The sequence below is a fragment of the Stylophora pistillata genome, chromosome 13, assembly GCF_964205215.1.
Source record: "Stylophora pistillata chromosome 13, jaStyPist1.2, whole genome shotgun sequence".
Taxonomy (NCBI): domain Eukaryota; kingdom Metazoa; phylum Cnidaria; class Anthozoa; order Scleractinia; family Pocilloporidae; genus Stylophora; species Stylophora pistillata.
In genome coordinates this window covers 19,872,737-19,893,296 of record NC_142531.1, presented here as the reverse complement: position 1 = coordinate 19,893,296, position 20,560 = coordinate 19,872,737, and the positions used below count along the sequence as shown (strand labels likewise).

The 20,560-nt window shown below is 39.8% G+C and overlaps 1 protein-coding gene, 1 long non-coding RNA gene and 1 pseudogene across 2 annotated transcripts; all 3 read left to right on the top strand.

Moving 5' to 3' along the window:
* Window positions 1–20,327, top strand: part of LOC148718076 (uncharacterized) — a 30,318-nt pseudogene extending 9,991 nt beyond the window's left edge.
* Window positions 24–3,147, top strand: LOC148718078 (uncharacterized). The gene is made up of 3 exons (XR_015994708.1): window positions 24–525; window positions 717–810; window positions 3,057–3,147. It is a non-coding gene; the product is annotated as an uncharacterized LOC148718078 (long non-coding RNA).
* LOC148718077 (uncharacterized) lies at window positions 4,039–14,004 on the top strand. Its single transcript, XM_088743350.1, has 2 exons — window positions 4,039–4,111; window positions 8,065–14,004. The coding sequence occupies exon 2, from the start codon at window positions 8,079–8,081 to the stop codon at window positions 11,898–11,900; it is 3,822 nt and encodes a 1,273-aa protein (XP_088599476.1). The 5' UTR covers window positions 4,039–4,111; window positions 8,065–8,078; the 3' UTR covers window positions 11,901–14,004.
* Window positions 20,328–20,560: the final 233 nt, after the last annotated feature.

Genomic DNA, 20,560 nt, shown 5'->3' with positions numbered 1-20,560 from the left:
GATATAGAGAGCTGCTCAGCATTTTAGTCAGAATAATTAGGTGTTCGATGTTAAGTGAGTGTATTTCGGGTTTGTACGTCAAACTTTTATAATAAAGCTAGATGGATTTGAGCATGTAAAAACAAGATATTCTACTCTGTTTTATAGAAAACATCAGGCTTCAGTGTTCATCGCTTTAAACGGTTGGATTTTCTTTACAAAAACGATCTTAGTCCAACTGAAGTTTCTTTCTTGAGACGGTAAGCTATCTGTGCGTGGCAATCAACTTTGAATGTCTTCGTGAACTTTTCGTTTTCTACCCGGGGTGTGATTTGTATAATCGATGACAAGAATACTAATGAAAATAAGTGAATCTATTTCGGTTTTTGGGTGTCAGACGTTTTATTTGAAATTTGAGCTTCCAAGATGAAAACATTTTTCTATTTTTAACTGGAAACGTCAGGCTTCAGTGTTCATCTCCTTGGAACGGTTGGATTTTCATTTCAAGGTCGATCACAGTACAACTGGAGCTTCTTTTTGGAAACGGTAAGCTATCTGTGCGTGATGATCGACACATTGTCTTCGTGAAAATTTTATTTCATAGTTAGTGTGATTGGATGATTAAGACAAATATATTAACAAAAAAATAAGCGAATGTATTTCGGTTTGGCACGTCAAACGTTAGAACAAATGACGGATTTGAGCTTCCAAAATGAACATTTTACTCTGTTTTACAGGAAACGTCAAGCCGTCAGTGATCATCTGTTTGGAACGGTTGGACTTTCAAGACAAGATCGACCACGGTACAACTGAAGCTTCTCTCTTTAAACGGTAAGCTATCTGTGCGTAATTTGCTGTATATACTGTATAATTTACTGTATAATTGTCTTCGTGAACTTTTCATTTTCTAGCTGGTGTGATTTGTATGACCGAAGACAAAAAATACTAACAGATGTAATCGAGATAAAAAACGGAGGAAGTCGATCGGTAATTTACTCGAAAATTATCTCATTATCACCGGTCATTACCCTTGAAGGCGTTAACTCTAGATGACTTAAACATGATACCAAGCAGATAACATTCGCTGTATCCAAAGTAATAAACCAACCTCGTTCCCAGGTCTCTCATCTTCCCGCCCCCTGGAGCGAGCGAGGAGAAACCCTGGTTTAGGCTGGTCACGTGTTTAGACAGCAAAAAAATTCCTTAGGGACGAGTCATTTGTTTGCTCGATTTTTGCTTCATATCCTTTGTCATCTTCAAATCGACGCTATCGTTGTTCAGGTCGCAACGTTTTATAGCAGCCTTCAAGTCGCTATATCTCGGAGTTGGTATTGTAACGTTAATTTAAAACCCAAACAAGTCCAGTGTTTAGAAGCGATATATTCGGGCAGAGATGTGGTGGCCGTTTTTAATACCGACGGGATACGGCAAATCTTTGATTTTTCACTCTTCTTCGAGAAGTTAAACAGTCAACGACCTGTACCTTCCTTGTCATTTCGTCCAGTTGTTTATGTTGTTTCGCCTTTGAATACCTTTATTAAAGATCTAATAAGAACGAGCACCGTTACGATAAAACTCTGACTTTCACTGATCACCGTTTTGAAAGAAATAAAAAATTTTTCAAGCGTCTTTTCAAGGCCTACATAATAGATGTGGAAAAAATTTTTCTTGTCTCAACGGCGGCCATAAATGTCCTCGGCGGCGGCGAGTGATGCGCGATTTCCTTTCGCATAGATGTTCTTCGAGCAAGATACGTCTCCAACTGATTTACAAAGCCTGCAACAATTGATATTTACCGTAGTGGAAGACTTACGGATCTTTTCGGTTGTCTGCTGAATATTCTCAGTTGACATTCGGTTCGAAGCGCTTCACGTGTAGCTTGTTTTTATTGCCAATAAGCTACGCTCGCCAGTGGACTAAGTGGAGAGAAAATCCCACTTATCTGCCCCTCCCTCAAACCGCTAATTTGAAATCTCCTAAAATCTGGGAGACACGTGACAAGCCTAAACCAGGGTCTCTCCTCGCTCGCTCCAAGGGGCGGGAAGATGAGAAACCCTGGGAACGAGGTTGAGTAATAAACAAGAATTGATACTTCCGTTTTTTGGGAGGGGAGAGAGGGGGAAATGATCCTAAACCTACTTTACGTTATAGGATTCGTGGGCCTGTAAAAAAACTCTCCTCAAAACTAACAACAGTCATTTCCCCAGGTCAAACGTTTGCATTTCCTTTTTGCTTTGAAACTCGCAATTCGAGAGCGCTAACAGCGAGCAATCATCCGAATAATGTTTAAATTCTATATGGCTGAGTTCGTCCTTTCATTTGAAACTTATGAAACAATTGCAATGAAAAAAAAACATTTAAACACGACTAGCTTTTCGTATTCATGTCAAAATTTTCTGATTTTTCGGAAATAGCAAAATTTTCACTTTCTAAGGGTACACGACTAATTGAGAATGCTGGTTGACTGTTATGAAAGTACATTACATCTTCACTAAGTGGTATGGTATGGTTTGTTATCCATGTAATACAATGAATACCTCATAGCTTATGCACTATTTATCTTTCTTATTTAACATGAAAAACAAAGAGAAGATAAACTGAATGATTCATAGTACGCTTGGTCTGGTTAGTCAATTCAGTTTCCAAGCGGATGCCTTATCAGGTTATATTTTATGTCCTAAAAGCGATAGAACACATTTTTTCCGGGCTCTTTAACGTGATAACGCCGCACGGGATGTTGGGAGATCACTGAAATATATTGATTAGGAACTGACTGATTGTCAAGTAAGATTCATTATAATTTATGCGAGATTTGCAGATGACAGCGAGGGTTGAACTCCACAGCTTTCATCCGAAATCATAAAATGCAAAATAAAAATCCAATATCACGGAAGTTTGAATAAAATCCTATCTCTGGAAGAAAGATATGGAGAACCATACAGCAGTTTACTAAGAATAATCAAGTGTTCCAACAAAAGTAAATGAGTTTCGGTATTGTAGGTCACAACGTGTATATATTAAATCAGCAATGACGGATTTGAGCATGCAAAATTGAGAAATTTTACTCTGTTTTACAGGGAACGTCAGGCTTTAGAGTTCATCAATTTAGAACGGCTGGATCTTCATCACAAGATCGATCACAGTACAACTGAAGCTTTTATCTTTAAATGGTAAGCTATCTATGCGTGATAATCAGCTCGTTCTCTTCTTGAACTTTTCGTTTTCTTAAAGATGTGATTTGCATGATCATAAACAAAAATACTAACTTATATAACAGATCAGAAAAAACGGACGGAGCCCATTGGTAATTTGCTCTAAAATAACCACGTCACTGGTCTTTACACCTGAAGGCGTTAACTCCAGACGACTAATATGTGGCACCAAGCAGCCTCCCCCATAACCAATACATAACGAGGAAAATTTTTTCGGGAATATGACGTCCCCTGAGCCGTCGGATCAATCTTAGACGTTTTAGTATTTAGCAGTGTTGAGATTTTTTCGACTCGAGCCGTGTTTTGACAATCCCGTTGAGCTAATCAAAATACAAACAAATGGTAAAAGACTCAGCAATATTGCACACCAAAACGTCTAATAAGAACCTAGTGTCCAAATATGGCGCGCTATTTGTATGCGATTCGCACGTTATTTATACATTCCTTAAAGTAGTTAAATAATAATGAACTGCTTGTACATGGTTGATAGGAGAAACTTTTTGCGGAGGAATATGGCGAAAGTTGCTGTACTTTGCTCCTCGGTAGGGAACCAAAGTCACGTCCTCAAACGGTGATCACCTGTAAATCTCTGCCCGAAACCTGGGGGTAGTTGTCACTCACCAGTGGGAAACCTAAGACGTAAAAAATGACATGGGATGCTTGTCAATTATCTTAATGCTTCACAGTAACTGAAATCACTGGCTACATGCATTTAATGAGTTTGATTTATTTTTTTAAAATGGTGTGACAAAACAATCACCAATATTGTGGACACATCGCAACTTTTGTTCCATTTGTAGAGATCATTATTTGTTCATTACCAATCGCTTTTATTCCCTTTTTTCCAGGTAAATGCATCATCCAAGCACTAACTTTGTTTTCATCAACGTGAACGCTGGATGTTTCTGACTTTTTAAATTGTAAGTTATTTGTTTAGGATTACTTGTGGGTCTTTTGTTTTTAAGTGGCAATCCTAACTGAACTAGATTGAAAAAGTCTACAAATTCACTGGCTTGTATGCGCAACACGTCAGCGTTGCAGACTACAGTATTGAGTAGTCTTCTACAACGGCTATTTTAACGCTGACCTGTTGTGTCTACAAGCCAGTGAAATACAACAAACAGCTATTAGAGCTCATCACAAACAGTCCTTCCAGCTACTTTTTGCGGTTCTTCTCTTAACTCCATCTGATTTATTTGTCGAAATACCATCTTATTTACAAATACATTTACATGTACTGCGAACAAGGACAGATGTCTTTAATCTAGTCTGAGCGATCACAACATTTGAGCGCGCATGTAATATGGCTACCATTTATTACCAGCTCACACAAAATTACCGCCTTCCCTGATCTCTTCGAAAAATTCCCAAAACTCTAGGTTCGAACTGTTTTTTTTTTTTTTTTACGCTAACTGGTGAAATAAACTATTCTTTGACGGTTGAACCCATTGAGACCCTCACGAAATTGTTCTCCCACCCATTCTTCACAACTGAATTTTTCCAGTTCTTTTGGACTTTTCCCGAGAGTTCGACCAGTTGCACTGTTTTCCTCCTTGAAGTTTATTTTCAAATTCGCCACCCCGCTCAAACGAATATAAAACATTTATCATTCAATAAGCAACCACAATTGGGGCGTGTCAACACGAGCCATATGCGACCCTCTTCATTATACCTTCGTCATCAAAATGGATCGGAATGACACAACAAACAGAATGAAAACTCAGAAATGTAAAAGATGTAGCAAGAAAAACTACCCAACAAAACAATCTAAACTATGTTCGTATACCAATGATTCCGTAAACGAGCTAAAACTTTCAAATAGCAGCATGCAAAAACTACTTCTAAAAGAAACTGATAACCCCAAGTCGTAAGACGCGAATGAATCTAAGTGACAACAACTCTAATATGTATAACCTACCGCTAATGAAGCATTTGTAACAACATACCATGTAACACCCCAAAGAGAGGGCTACATAACCCATGATAAATACATTTGGCAGAAACCAAACAGCGGAGCGTTGTTTTCGCTCCATAACCATAACCATTACGCGACCTAAAATTCAAGGTAAATTGCGCGGGAAAATACGGTTTACGACACATCCAAAGTACAAACGACTGCAATATTTTACCTTCTTTTAAGGCCATTCTCGCTTACAATGAGGTTTCTAGGATAGGTTTCCAAGTCTTTAGGTTTTTTCAGCACTCCTATTTTTAACGTTTCATTAGTCTCCTTGAGCGTTTTCTTCGTCCGTATTCCTTCGCCTTGGCTTGGTATTTTTTCAGTATTTATTTCCTGGAATTTTGGTTTCTGACATTCCTTACTTAGCATAGAGGGGGGCTAATATCGGGGGGAAGGGAGCTTATAACCGGATGAATGTTTTTTGTTTGCAAGTAGATGGGCCTATAACCTTATATGGGCCTATAACCTTATATGAGCCTATAACCTTATATGGGCCTATAACCAGGAGTGCTGATAGGCGGGCGGAATTTTACGATATTCTTTTCCATGCATCTCTTAGCCGATAATGTGTTCCTCATTTGAAGGAACTCGTCTGAGCTCAAAGAATCTTCTATGGAACTTATTTCTTTCTTTTATGCAAGGGTTCTCCGCATTTTTTTGTACCTCTTAAACCGTCCTTCTCTATCTGAAAGACAACAATAAAATCTTAACCAAAGTAATCTAATCAAGTTTGTAAACAAACATCAAGTGATTTGAAAAATCTGATAACCAGAAAGCGGAAACTAAACAAGAGAAGTTGATATACGTTAAGTGTACCGACTAATAGAGGGGTAAACCACTTTTTAGGGAGAGTAAAGTTCGCTGTCTTTTATCTGAGATATTACGGCAAATGGAATACGTGCACAAAAACGATACCAATTGACATTACGTCGCCACATAAAAGACGAGGTCAAATTGCCTATGTTGTTGTCTAATTTGACCATGTTTACTGAAATTAGCCAATCAGCAAACAGTTGGTGAGAAATTGAAGAAGTAATCATATTTTCAGTATATTATTCCCTATTGCCGATCTTCAATTTTATAAGCTATGAAGTTCTGGATATTGAAATACTGCAAACTCAGGGCCTTTTCCCTTAGTTGGGGGTGGGCTTTTTCCCGTCCCACCTCCAACTAAGGGAAAAGGCCCTGGAACCGAGGTTGGAAATACTGTTTAAGTATTGACTTAAACTTCTTACGCAAACGGGGAAAACATGAACGTAGGTCAAACTTCAGTGGCTTTGACACGATTCCAGAGATCATACCCAGATCCCCGAAATAGTTTCAAACCAATGGCCCCTCTTGCAGCCATCAGATACTGTAGCTAGAGCTATTGAAAAGTGAAAAATCCGGCAAACGCTAAATTTGGTCTCAGTAGCACTTTAAGAGCCACTGACCATAAATATCGAGAATCCGCCGACAGTTGCAAGATTTCGTAATTCATTTCATTTTTTCTAAAGGACCCTTTTAGTGAATCTTTTTCGAAAATTGTATCAAAAAGTTCGATCGCGCTTTTTTTCCCCGAAAAATCGAAAAGTTCAAAATTCCCCCCGGATGGCCATTGTCCGCCACGTAAAGCAATGAAAAAAATTATGCAACTTCGGTAACTTCGTACGCTACAAAGCGATGCAATCCCGCTTATTAATTTTGTGTGCTAGCAGAGGGTCCTTTAATCTCTTGGAAAATATTAATTTCTTGTTATGTTGTCGCGTTAAGTCTGAATAGTGACTCGTCGGCGTTGAAATAGAATACTTCGCGTCTTTTTCGCAGAGGTAAAATAAAGGTCAACTTCAATGGCCTATAAATAGGTATGCCATATACATTTACTGATCATAATATACATCATGTCAAAGCTTTATCCTTGTATTTTCATTCCTCCAATTCTCTGTATTCGTCCGGCATTAGCGGCGCGTCCATGTTTAAAAGAGTTTAGGTTTTTGTATTAAAATGCAAGGCATATCGCTGAACAGCTGTCACGACCCATTTAAAAGCCTTTAAAATGGTCCGTTACGATATATTTACAAATTAAAATATACATCATCTTTAAGCTTTATCCTTGAAGTTTAATTTCTCAAAGTATCTTTCTTGGCCCGCCATAGGCGGCGCGTCCAGCTTGAAAAGAGTTCGGGCTAAAATGACAAAAATTGTATTGCGATCCGTTGAACGGCTGTCACGGAAGGGGTCAAGGCCAATCTTTTAGCTTGGCCAGTAATGTAGCCAGGAATGAACCAAATACGAGACCTCTTCCTTCACGAGACTATTCAGACTTCCTATTTTCTAAGAGATAAAAGGAATGTCTGCTAGCACACAAAGTTAAAAAGCAGGATTCCATCGCGTTGTAACCGTACGAAGTTGCCGAACATGCGTAATTTTTCATTAAGGAGCTTTAGCAACGACGACGGCGACGGCGACGGCAACGAAAACGGCAGAAAACAATAGGCTTAATGAGCAAAAACAATCGCCCTGCACGTCCGTTTAACATTTTGGTACATTTCTTTGCCGCTCTCGGCAAGACAACATTGTGAAATAACCAAACTTTAGGTTTTCTCGAGAACGTCAGCGCATGACGGTTAATTTTTCTTTCTTTTTCCTTACTTTAGCGCCATTCGTAGTGATATAGTCCCTGAATAATTCGCCGGCATTTTCCAAGTAAAACACATCGGAATAACCTCTAAAGAGTTAAAAAAACCAAAAGTTAGAAATTGACACGACGTTTTCTTTGCCGTCGCCGTCGTCGTTGCTAAAGCTCCCCATTGCTTTACGGGGGAAGGGAGGAAGAGAATGGCCATCTGGGCGTAGTTTGAACTTTTCGATTTTAAATTATTCGCCTCAGATGTGTAGTAGTTAACTCTCCGCATTTTTTTTTCTCAATAACAGCGAAGAGACCTGTGATGGACAACACAGGAGAAGATTTTGTCACGTTAGCTATCAACATAGGTTTAGCTGTCGCCACTTTCCTTCTCAACACTGGTTTCGTTAGAAGAGCCATCCTATTCTGCGAAGAATGTTCAGTTCTACTAACCAATGGAAATTTAAGCAAGAAAAGTCCAGTTTCGAAATTACTTCATAAAAGCATTTTGAATTTAAGGAGAAAGGTGGTGTCCAAAGTATTACTCTTGTCTCAGGACTCTGATGACAACTTCCATAAAGGTTGCCTAAATTTAGTTCTTGGTAGAATACTTCGAGCTCAAAACAATCTTAAGGAGGCAATAAAATTTTATGAGACGGCAAAAAACATCATGAAAGCATCTGGCAATGTAAAAGAAGAAGCAGAATGCTACAACGAACTGGGAACATTATTCAAGTCGCTTAGTCAACATAACAAGGCCCGAGAGTATCTGGAGAAAGCACTCGCTATCAAAACAGCTGTTGGCGACAGAGATGGAGAAGCAACAAGCTACGCAAACTTAGGAACATTGTTCCGATCGCTTGGTCAATACGACAAGGCCCGAGAGTATCTGGAGAGAGCACTCGCTATCAAAAAGGCTGTTGGCGAAAGAGATGGAGAAGCAGCAAACTACGGAAACTTAGGAATATTGTTCCGATCGCTTGGTCAATACGACAAGGCCCGAGAGTATCTGGAGAAAGCACTCGCTATCAAAACAGCTGTTGGCGACAGAGATGGAGAAGCAACAAGCTACGCAAACTTAGGAACATTGTTCCGATCGCTTAGTCAATACAACAAGGCGCGAGAGTACCTGGAGAAAGCACTCGCTATTAAAAAAGTAGTTGGCGACAGCAATGGAGAAGCAACAATCTACGGAAGCTTAGGAACATTGTTCATGTCGCTTGGTCAATACGACAAGGCCCGAGAGTATCTGGAGAAAGCACTCGCTATCAAAAAAGCTGTTGGCGAAAGAAATGGAGAAGCAGCAAACTACGGAAACTTAGGAACGTTGTTCCGATCGCTTGGTCAATACGACAAGGCCCGAGAGTATCTGGAGAAAGCACTCGCTATCAAAAAAGCTGTTGGCGACAGAAATGGAGAAGCAGCAAACTACGGAAACTTAGGAACGTTGTTCCGATCGCTTGGTCAAAACGACAAGGCCCGAGAGTATCTGGAGAAAGCACTCGCTATCAAAAAAGCTGTTGGCGACAGAGATGGAGAAGCAACAAGCTACGGAAACTTAGGAACATTGTTCCGATCGCTTAGTCAATACGACAAGGCGCGAGAGTATCTGGAGAAAGCACTCGCTATTAAAAAAGCAGTTGGCGACAGCAATGGAGAAGCAACAATCTACGGAAGCTTAGGAACATTGTTCATGTCGCTTGGTCAATACGACAAGGCCCGAGAGTATCTGGAGAAAGCACTCGCTATCAAAACAGCTGTTGGCGACCGAAATGGAGAAGCAGCAAACTACGGAAACTTAGGAACGTTGTTCACATCGCTTGGTCAAAACGACAAGGCCCGAGAGTATCTGGAGAAAGCACTCGCTATCAAAAAAGCTGTTGGCGACAGAGATGGAGAAGCAGGAATCTACGGAAACTTAGGAACGTTGTTCATATCGCTTAGTCAATACGACAAGGCCCGAGAGTATCTGGAGAAAGCACTCGCTATCAAAACAGCTGTTGGCGACAGAGATGGAGAAGCAGGAATCTACGCAAACTTAGGAACATTGTTCCGATGGCTTAGTCAATACGACAAGGCGCAAGAGTACCTGGAGAAAGCACTCGCTATTAAAAAAGCAGTTGGCGACAGAGATGGAGAAGCAACAATCTACGGAAACTTAGGAACATTGTTCACATCGCTTGGTCAATACGACAAGGCCCGAGAGTACCTGGAGAAAGCACTCGCTATCAGAAAAGCTGTTGGCGGCAGAGATGGAGAAGCAGACATCTACGGAAACTTATCGCAACTTTATATGTCTCTCGGTAAATTTGGGGAGGGCGACAAATGTCTTGAAAGAGCAATGGCAATTAGAAGAAAAGACGGTGACCGAATAGGAGAAAGGAATGATTTAACAAATCTTGGAATAATCGCTCATCAGCGTGGTTTGTATGAGAAGTCTAAGGAATATCACGAAAGAGCACTTGCAATTTCGATAGAGGCTGGCAGCAGACTAGGAGAGGTAGTCAGTTACGCACACTTGGGATCATGTTTCCACTCCATTGGTAAATATGACATGGCCGAAACATACTCCAGGAAGGCCCTCCGACTCAGTAGAGATATTAAGGACATTTTTATGGAGTTCAAATGCCTTTGTGTCCTAACGGTGTTGAAAGTATCAGAAGTTGATTTTAAAGCCGCGTTTTCGTACCTATTTCAAAGCATTGAAAAGTTCGACACTTTACGAAGTTCCCTTAAAGAAAACGATCAGCTTAAAACGTCACTTTTAGAGACGCACGGTACCTTTCCCTACAAGATGCTCAGTCAGTTGCTTTCTTCCAATGCGAAGCCCGAAGACGCTCTTTATGTCGAGGAACTAAGACGGGCAAGAGGCTTGGCCGACTTGATGGCGACTCAATACTCTTTAAAAGAGCAGATTACAGGCAGTCCAGAAACGTGGTGTGGCATTCAGAATGTTATTCCAAGAGAAGGAGACTGTGCATGCTTGTATATTTCGATTGATGAAGAATCTGTTCGGTTTTGGGTTTTCAAAGCAACGAGAGCCATTCTTTTTTTAAAAAGAGAAGTGAATCTTCGCCCAAGCGAGGTGACTGGACTAGTCCCTTCCTTAGATGAGTTTTTCTCAAGAAGTTTCCTTGGCATTTTACCCGAAGAGAAATGCGAAGATCGATCGTTTGACGATACCGAGTCAATGTCGCTTGTCCATGAAAATTGCGCCCTGATGCGTGACGACGATGCTGTTAAAGTTATTAAAGCGAATCTTCACTTATGCCACAAGATAATCATCGCTCCTGTGGCTGATTTACTGAAGGAGTCCGAGGTCATAATTGTCCCCGATTCCTGTATGTACCAAGTTCCATTTGCAGCCTTACGTGAAGAAGGAGGCAAGTATTTCTCGGAGACGGCTAGGATCCGTATCGTTCCCTCTTTAACGACTCTCAAGATTATTCAGGAGAGCCCCCCAGAGTATCACGGTCAGGCCGGGGCATTGATAGTAGGTGACCCTGAGGTTGGAGAGGTGATTTACAACGGAAGACGCAGGACAATAGCACCATTGCCATGTGCAAGAAATGAGGCAGAGATGATTGGAAGACTTCTTGGCGTAACACCTCTGACTGCACACCATGCAACAAAGGAGGCTGTACTTCAAGCGATTAACTCAGTGAGTCTAATTCATCTTGCTGCACATGGAGATGCCGAAAGAGGAGAGATTCTTCTTTCTCCTAAGCGCTCAACACCCTTTATTCCACGAGAAGAAGCCTATCTTTTGACGATGGCGGACATCTCACAAACTAAGCTGCGAGCTAAACTGGTGGTACTTAGCTGTTGTCACAGTGCTCGTGGACAGATTAGAGCTGAGGGAGTTATTGGAATCGCTCGAGCGTTCATAGGATCCGGTGCTCGCTCAGTGTTGGCGGCACGATGGGCCTTGGGTGACAGAGCCACAGAGAAGTTCATGGGTTGTTTTTACGAACATTTGTTCCGTGGTGAAAGTGCCAGTGAATCTCTTTACGAGGCCAGAAAGTGGATGAGGAATAACGGCTTTGAAGACATTTCTAAGTGGGCCTCGTTCATGCTAATTGGCGACAACGTGAGTTTTGATTTTGGAAAGTGGCCAAAGTCTACTACACCTAAAGAGCCATGAGTCAAGTAAACTCTGTGCATCAGAAGGTACTGAGACTGGGGAAAGCTTGTTTATTTCAATCGCCCCCCTTCCTTAATTGAAAATGACTCTATTTGTGAAAGAGATCTTCGAGATAAATCGGTGGTAATCCACCATTGTCGCGAGCTTCTCGTTGAAGAGGTTGTAATATATGACATGGAACAGAACAGTTTATGACGCAGAGTTGAAATTTGACAGAGAAAAAACTTAATTCAAGAACTTTATTTTTCAAAAAGCGAATTTTTAAGCAGTCAAAATAAGCAAAATTTCCTAAATTGTCTTTTCGACAGCTATTAGTCAATGAAGCCAAGAAAATTGAAAGTAAATTATTTCCTTAAGTGATGCCTATGATTGCCTAAGGACACATTGGGTACTTTTTTCGAAAGATATTTTTGTAACACCAAACATATTTGAAATTTTTTGTAATTTTTCAAGTATGATAAAAAAAGTTTTCCCCATTGGAGTATCTTTATGTAAAGTTTTTATGGTTTTTCTTATGGAAGGAAATACGTAATGATATTTTAGATTTTTTTTTTTTTTAAGTACCTTCCGTACTCGATTTATTTACGACTATCTTTTTGATTTGACGGAATTAAATCTTCGGGGAATAAATTTTTTTTCGAGCAATAAAGGTTTAAGTTACTAGTTAGAGAAGCAGCTTAAAATTCAGTCATATCAAACTCACGGGGTACAAATAGTCTCTTACTGAACTTCGTGACCACGCCCACTTCATCGGCCCACTCAAATCGAGTGCGATTTTTGCATGTTATATCATCTTGATAAAAAGGCTGATAGTTTCGAAAGAAACTGTTTGGGGCTGCGTCGGTGGGAGTAACGAAATAATTTGGATATATCAACAAAGTTGAAATGGTAAATTGGCCACCGTAATGATCACAAAAGCTGACGTTTCGAGCGTTAGCCCTTCGTCGGAGCCGACGAGCCCTTCATCTTGCCGACTCTCGGTATAAAAAGTTAACAATGTACCACCGAAATATTGAACTATAATATCATGGCTTTCCATTTTATGTATTTTCGTACTACAAAGTAAAGTTTTTCCCTCGTCATTTTCACCTTTTCCCGAGCGGGTCCGTCAAAATTAAGATGGCGTTCTTGGTCAAAACAAGACCGAGCAAGGAGTCTTGGGCGATTTCTCTTTTACGCAAGCGCAAATTGAAAATGTACCACCAAAATCAAAGAGAGGAACAGATTTCCTTTGTTTTGATATGTAAATTGTCGAACAAGGAGCAGATTGAACCTCGTCAAATGGCTAGTCAAAACAGCCACATCTTCCCCCTTTTGCTCGTTTCCTGTTTTATAAGCGTGAAAGCAGTGGGAGAAGAATCGGGCAGCTCGGAAAGCGCTTCGGGTATTAATTTACCATCGTTTACTTACGAGATAAACAAGTAAGATTTGTAAAGTTATTTTCCGAAAGAGTCGGAATAAATACATTTTTTTCAGGTTAGATTGCTGTTTTTACCCTAAACGTCGTCCAATAAATTTTTCTTGCAGCCTACTAATCTATACAATTTCGAAGGAAAATATTCAGATGCTTCACCGTCCCCGAAGGGTCTCCACTCATCGAAGCGTGTACTGTAGCCAATGTAGTGAATTTTCAGTCTCTTGTTGGGTTTGTCAACCTCCGTGACTTCAACTTCATACAATTTTGTATCTTTTCTCTGTGAAATGACCTTTTTAACATAGGTGTATGCTGAGTATTCGTTGCAGAATCACTTTGGTTCTCTTATCTCTCTCTTTGGCTTGTCCGCCATTTTGAAAATTTGCTCAGGAGGGCATCTGGGTTAGCGGCCGCGCCAGGCTGGAACCGACAAAAACAAATGTCCATCGCAGTGGGGAAACAGTTTGATATGAATGTTTGGATTACAGAGAGAACTTCTAAGGTTATAAAAGGACTTAACAAATTGATTTCGTGCATGTACCCGTTACCAGGGAAACTTGAGTAACACAATTTCAACTGGGCTTTTTTAGATTTCAATTTTGTCTTAACTTTTCTCCTAGACCCATTTTTTGCTGTAATTGATATGCATTGAAAGAAGAAAGTAAATAAAAATACAAGTTTTAGTTTTTACTCTGGGCATGTTTTCTCGTTTCTTCTTCACCCAAGTTAGCACTTTAATTCCCCTACCCAGTCCTTTTCCGATTCATTGTTGAACAGTCAAACAAAATGGCTGAATAAAAGGAATGATCTTACTGTAGACTTTTTGAACAAGACAAAAAGGAAATAATTAAAATGGAAGAAAAAAAATAGCCATAAAATTATGGCTGGCTCCAATGGCGGGAAGGAGGAGAGGAATCCTTCGTACCCGTCTAAGCACGAGGAGAACTGTTTATACCATCACCACCACCCACGGGGGATTCATCGTGCGTAGGAGTTGCAGAATACAGAAATCCACTGCATTGTTAGTCTCCCTCGCAGCCGTTGTTTTTGGATGTCACGCAACGCTCCCCCAAAAGAACGGCTGCTGACAACCGAACTACATTTCTTTCTCCGAATTGGCCAATCACAGCTCGGGTTCCATTTTCAGGAACCTTTTCGCGCCAGACTCACCTTTTGAGACTCGTCCAAACATTTATCGTTTTCTATCGCGATCCTCATGTGGAAAACACAAGACAAATGGCGGTGCTTGAAGGAGCTTTTCGCAAAGCGTCGTCAAAGTTCAAAATTTTCGAACTTAATGCTCACCAGAAGCTTACAATTAGAAAAGTTTTAGTCGAGAAAGAAGATGTTTTTGTTAAGTTGCCTACAGGATCCGGGAAATCGTTAATATATCAAGCACTCCCGCTCGTGTTTGACCATGTTACCGATGAAAGCGGTCATATTATTGTTATTGTTGTTGCGTTGTACCAACGTGCGGAAACACTCGATAATTCGGGCCGATTTCCTGTACCGGTGATAAGAAGCCACGAACATAACTAATCGGGTTCACTCCAGCTAGCGGCGGACCGGCAAATGGAGAAGTACAAGTGGTGTAGGAGACGTTGGCCGACCTAAATTGCAGTGTTCTCGAAGCCTTCGCCCGGTTTGTTCACGGCAAGCACGCGCTTTTTTCCTTCTGATCTCCATCTGTAGGTCGAAGCAAGCGTTTAGCCCTTGGCCTCGATTGAAATGCGTCTTGTATTTCGTTTTGATTATTGATGTAATTTACTGTTTCTTATATATTCTGACTTTTATAATCTGTAGTAACGTCTTGAAGTAGTGCGAATAAAGAGTTTCAGTTCAGTTTTTGGCTTCCTCTACTTTCTCAGTTGCTCACTGAAACTTTAACAACCACTCAAACAATCTAGCGTTCGTGTCGTGGGCGTAGCAGTTGACGTCTATGTTAAGCGTAGATTCTATAATTTCAACGAAATTGTGAGAAGTTTTCCCAAAAATATATACTCTATCTTTACCAGGGCACAACGATGAACATGTGAAACATTTTGAGCTCTCATTGACAAATTTCTTCAGTGTTTCTCCCGACATGATAGCTAGATCATCTGCCACATCCACATTTTCGCGTGAAACCTTACGTCATTCAGATTTTCTGGTATGTGATTGGTCGTAAAGACAGCAGAGTGACAATAACTCTCAAAAAACAAACAAAAACTATGAGTTTAAATTTACAAGACATGTTTCGACATTCTTATGTCATCTTCAGTTGCAAATGAGCATTTAACTGTTGTACATTTGAAATTATATTAAGGTACGTTACAAACTACGTGTCAGGGCTTATGTTACATTTGAATTTTAAAAACGCGAAAAATGTAAATAGCGCGCGCTTGACTAGATCAAAAAAGAATTAAATAAATAAATAATAAAAATAAATTAAAAGACCAAGGAACAACGTAATTAAAAGGAAAGAGACAATTCTAGATGTTTTAATTGCTGATTAAGGATAGGTTTTTCCCACTTAATATGCAATGCCTCTTTGATCTTAATTTGGTATTTTAAAGCGGCAGACTCTAAGATCGTGAAACATTCAGTATCACAAGAGTCAAGACAAGCCCTTGATGATTGTAGGTGCTTGTAAATATGCGAAGTTTTGTCCGACAAGAGGTGCTCACGAACTCGAGTACAAATGTGGCGAGTGGTCTCACTAATATAACTGACATTACAGCCAGCACATGAAAATTTATATAGACACGCGAACGTAGACCTAGCGGTACTGAATCTCTCACACTGAACATGTTTCTGAGTTTAAACGTACTGAAGACTAACTTAACATCTAAATCAGCTCTACAATAACGTTTGAGTAGTTGTCTTAACTTAGTCTGAGCGATGTTCGAAAACCGACCAACATAGGGAAGTTTATAATAGTGCGCAGAAGGTTTACCGGAGTTAGAAGAGGCGTTCTGCCCAGTAGGAGAAGGATTATTTTTCTTCGCTAGACACCTGTTAATGATCTTGTCTATGACCCAAGATGGAAAACAATTTTTCCGTAGCAAGAAAATAAGTTTCTTGACATCCAGATGAAAACCAACCCAGGAATTATTGATCTTATATGCACTGTCAATCAACGTTCTGACTTAACCTAATTTGTAAATGAAAGGGGCGAAGCTGAAGTAATTAGTAAGAAGACCAGTAAACGTCTTCTTGCGATATACACTGGTGACAATGGATGTATGATTGTTGTCTAACAATATATCTAGAAACGATAATTTCTTATCGATTTCCTTTTCCATTGTGAAACGAATACTAGGATGCCTGGCGTTGATATAATCAAAGAACACGAGCGCGTCCTCCTCGCTATTGAACAAACAAAAGGTGTCATCAACATAACGTCTGTAGAACAGAACTTCAGAGAATGAATAGTTATCTAGCCAGTTTTTTTCATGATGTCCCATAAAGAGGTTTGCAAGTACTGGAGCAAGTGGGGACCCCATGGCAACCCCATCTATTTGATCATAAAACACACCCTTAAACAAGAAACCAGTTCCAGCTGTTGCGAAGGTAAAAAGCGCTTTTAGGTCAGCGGCGTTTATCTTAAGACCAGGGTTACCTTGATAAATGTATCTGATCGCCAGATCAATGCATTCATCAAGAGGTATACTAGTGAACAAACTCTCAACATCGAAAGATACCATGAACTTCCCTGAGGTTGATAACTGGTTGATTTCATGTACTAAAGAAAACGTGTCGCGGACGTTGTATTCACACGGGACATGTGGCTCTAGAAGATTACAAAGGAGCTTAGATAAATTGTAATTGTAGGTACCTATTGAAGATACTATTGAAGACACGTTTTCTTGGGGGAGCGTTGCGTGACATCCAAAACTGAGCGGCTGCGAGGGAGACTACTGCATTGTTAGAGAACTGGTAATCTGAGCAGTCTTTGTAATCCTAAGCGGAGTTTCATTTGGATTTAACACTAACATCGGTTGAACTGTGGCTAACGTGCAATCTTCGAATTGAGAGGACAGAAAAATCAGTGGATTAAGCAGCTTTCCGGGGTGAAACAGCGAAGGGTTCTAGACGGGATAAGGTGTTACGAAGTTTCTCATCAGCTGTTTGTAATTTGAGGATGGGAATCCTATTAATAGGCTTACAAAAAGGGAAAGAAGGAGAATTCCAGGAACTCTTCAAGATTTTTAAGTAGTTTGGAAATTTTTATTGAGAGCACTGCTTCGTAATCTTTAGAGAGGACTTGTTATTTCCATCCGGTTTGTATTGAAATGGTTTTAACTTTGCGTAAGTAACATTTTTCCATACCATTATGTCATGAAAGGAAACTGTTGCGAGTGAAACAATTGTGAACAATTTCCTCTTCATGGTGTTTTGTTTTAGCTTTGCTTTTCTGAGTTCAATGATAGCGTTTCTGTCTTGTTCATTCATAGTGCTTTGTTGGAAGCCCAAGATATCTTTGGTCTTGACTTTGAGTCTGATGAATTTGAGAAGTGTGGTAGAGACGACTTCTATTCAGTAGAGGTTAAGAGGAAGATTATGAAGATGACACAGAGGTTGGTGCACCAAGGAGACCTAAAGAGAAATCAACAAAGAAGTCCATTTATGAGGTGAGTGGCTCAGTTGTTCTGTTAGATTGTGTTTGGGAACACTGCAGTATATGGTTTGGACTCAAGAGTGACAGTTGATTGTATTTATGCTAATAGGGGTCTTAAAGTGCCTAAGAAACCTATTTTTTTGCATTAAATTATAAAAATAGAAGCCTGTAGAGGGTGTCTGGTAAGATTTGTGAGTGATTCTGATGCGTCTGTGTTATTTTAGGAGGCGATAAAAGTCCGAATTTGTATGGAACTTAGGTATCTCGTATCTCTATGGTCGCGTGAAAGAGTACTGGTACTCAAATACTCGTGACGTCACGGTAGTAACTCACTTTGCTTCTCTGATAAACTTGGCCTGTGAAATCTATTGTTTACAATCTTTAAAAATCATTAAAAATCATTAAAAATTCAGAGAAATTACTAATTATGGAGCATGGAGCACTCGTTTGTACAATAAGAACGCATGGTTACTACCGTGACGTCACGGCGCTTAGTCCCTCTTTGCTCGGCCAGACATTTTAACTGCGGATTATAGAGCTAGATAAAAAATTCAGAAAAGGAAAAAAATACCACAAATATTGCGAAAACATGTTTAAGAGTCATTACATTTTGATGTAGAATAGAAAAAAAAATAAGTGTTATAGGCACTTTTATATAAGTTTTCTTATGTAGTATCTTGAGTATGTTTACGAGTTGTGCTGCATTTTGACAAGCCTGTAGGGTGAGTCAAAATACAAGTAACAAGTAACAGTACTCAGCGATATGACGTCAGAATGGTCTAATAAGTTATTAATTATCCAAAACGCCAAATTGTTATTTCAATGCGGGCGAAGTTTGCGGATATTTATTGGGTGTTATGAAAACTAAGACCCTCGAAAACTAAGATACCAGACCCAAGACCCGTCTTAGTTTTCGAGATGACGAAAACTAAGACCCCCTAAAATCGAGTCCATCGAAATATAACGTCAAATTGTAACCAAAACAGGTCGAATCTTTCAAGTTATCTCCTGCCCGATCCTTTCCACTGAGTTTTAGGTCAAATTTAACAGTAAATTTGGGGGTCTTAGTTTTCGTAATTTCAAAAACTAAGACCCCTCTTAGTTTTCGTAATTACAAATACCAAGACCCCCACCAAACCATTCTGCAAAATTTCTACAAAGTTGAATTAGGACTCTTTAAAGACTATAGTTCATAAACAATCAACCAGAAACTACCACTAGATTTCAGGTAAATAACAAAAAAGAAGGCTATATTTATATAAGTTTTTTTGACATGTGTTGTCTTTTTATTACATGACACTGTACTTAGCCGAACGTTTTTTTTTAAAGACCATACATACTAAATTCCCAAAGCAATGTGGAAGAGGAGATCAAGAAGAAGGGGAAATATTATACCAGGAGAACTTTTATAATTCTGTTTTTATTGCCGTATAGGTTTACTTTGGGTAAGTACAATATTTCATGTAAAACATGTTCACTCTATCTTTTAGGACCCTCTGGATGGTGATACTCCAAAAATTCTTCAGCAAGATAAGTATTATAAAGGCCAAATGATGACATGAATTTTGTGTGTTGAATTACGCAACAACAATGCTGCTTTATCAGCTACATGAGTATTCCTGGCACTGGTTACATAAAAAGTTCAGATAAATACTGGGAAATTAACCCACTCCATTCAGAATCAGTTTTGCTAGCAGAGTGCAGAGAAGGGAAGGGCCCTCTGTCCCACCAATCCTAATTGTTTGAGCTGTACTGCTAGATTCATCCCCCAAGCCAAGCTATTCCAGCTTGGGCATTCCGTTACATGGACAGAATTAAAGAGGCTGTAAAAGTAGGTATTTGGAAAAGTCTATGTCCTAGTTGGTTTATGGTTCAAGGTACTGATCATGGTGAGCCATTGAAACACCAGGATGCTAGTCTTGTCCTGTTTGAGCATGCTCCTTCAATACTTTGGATGCCGCTTTTAAGATGAAGTTTACCAGTGGAAAGGAGTACAATGTCCGTTTACACGAACAGAATGTTTTCAGCTCATGTTACTCTCAGGAAGACATTTATAGCATCGCACAACCACAATCATGCGCTATCCTGGATATTGTACCTGCAAAAGGCGGACCAGAGGCCATTGCAGAAAGCTATTATAGCTGCATGAGAGCACAGCAAAAGTCTGGAGGCCGATCAAATGAGACACTTTTCAGAAGAACGAAACTGAACTGGTGTTTACCCTCGTTAAAGAAGTGTGATGATATCATTCATGAAAGTGTCAGCCTGTATTTGAGAGGAGATGATGTGATCCGCTCCCACGGACGAAATGCTTTCTTTTCAGGATATGAGAAGCATTATTCAGTCTCGCCGGAAAGTCGTGGATCAAATAGATTCGTATTCAGGTCGCTGTCCTTTTCTGGCAGATAAGTAAGACAATATGTGTGTATTCTGTGCCAACGCTGATCGTCATTTGTTTGACATGACGATTCCTAAAAAATTTAAGAACATAGATTGACAAATTATATAAAAAGGCAAGCAATTGGTTGCTTTGCTTCAGGAATTTGGACATTTATTGGTCTACGCTGTATACCTAATTACCAACTTCTGTCTACTAAGTCATGTGAAGTGGATCTATAGTTCCTGTAGCTCATTTACCTGTGAAAG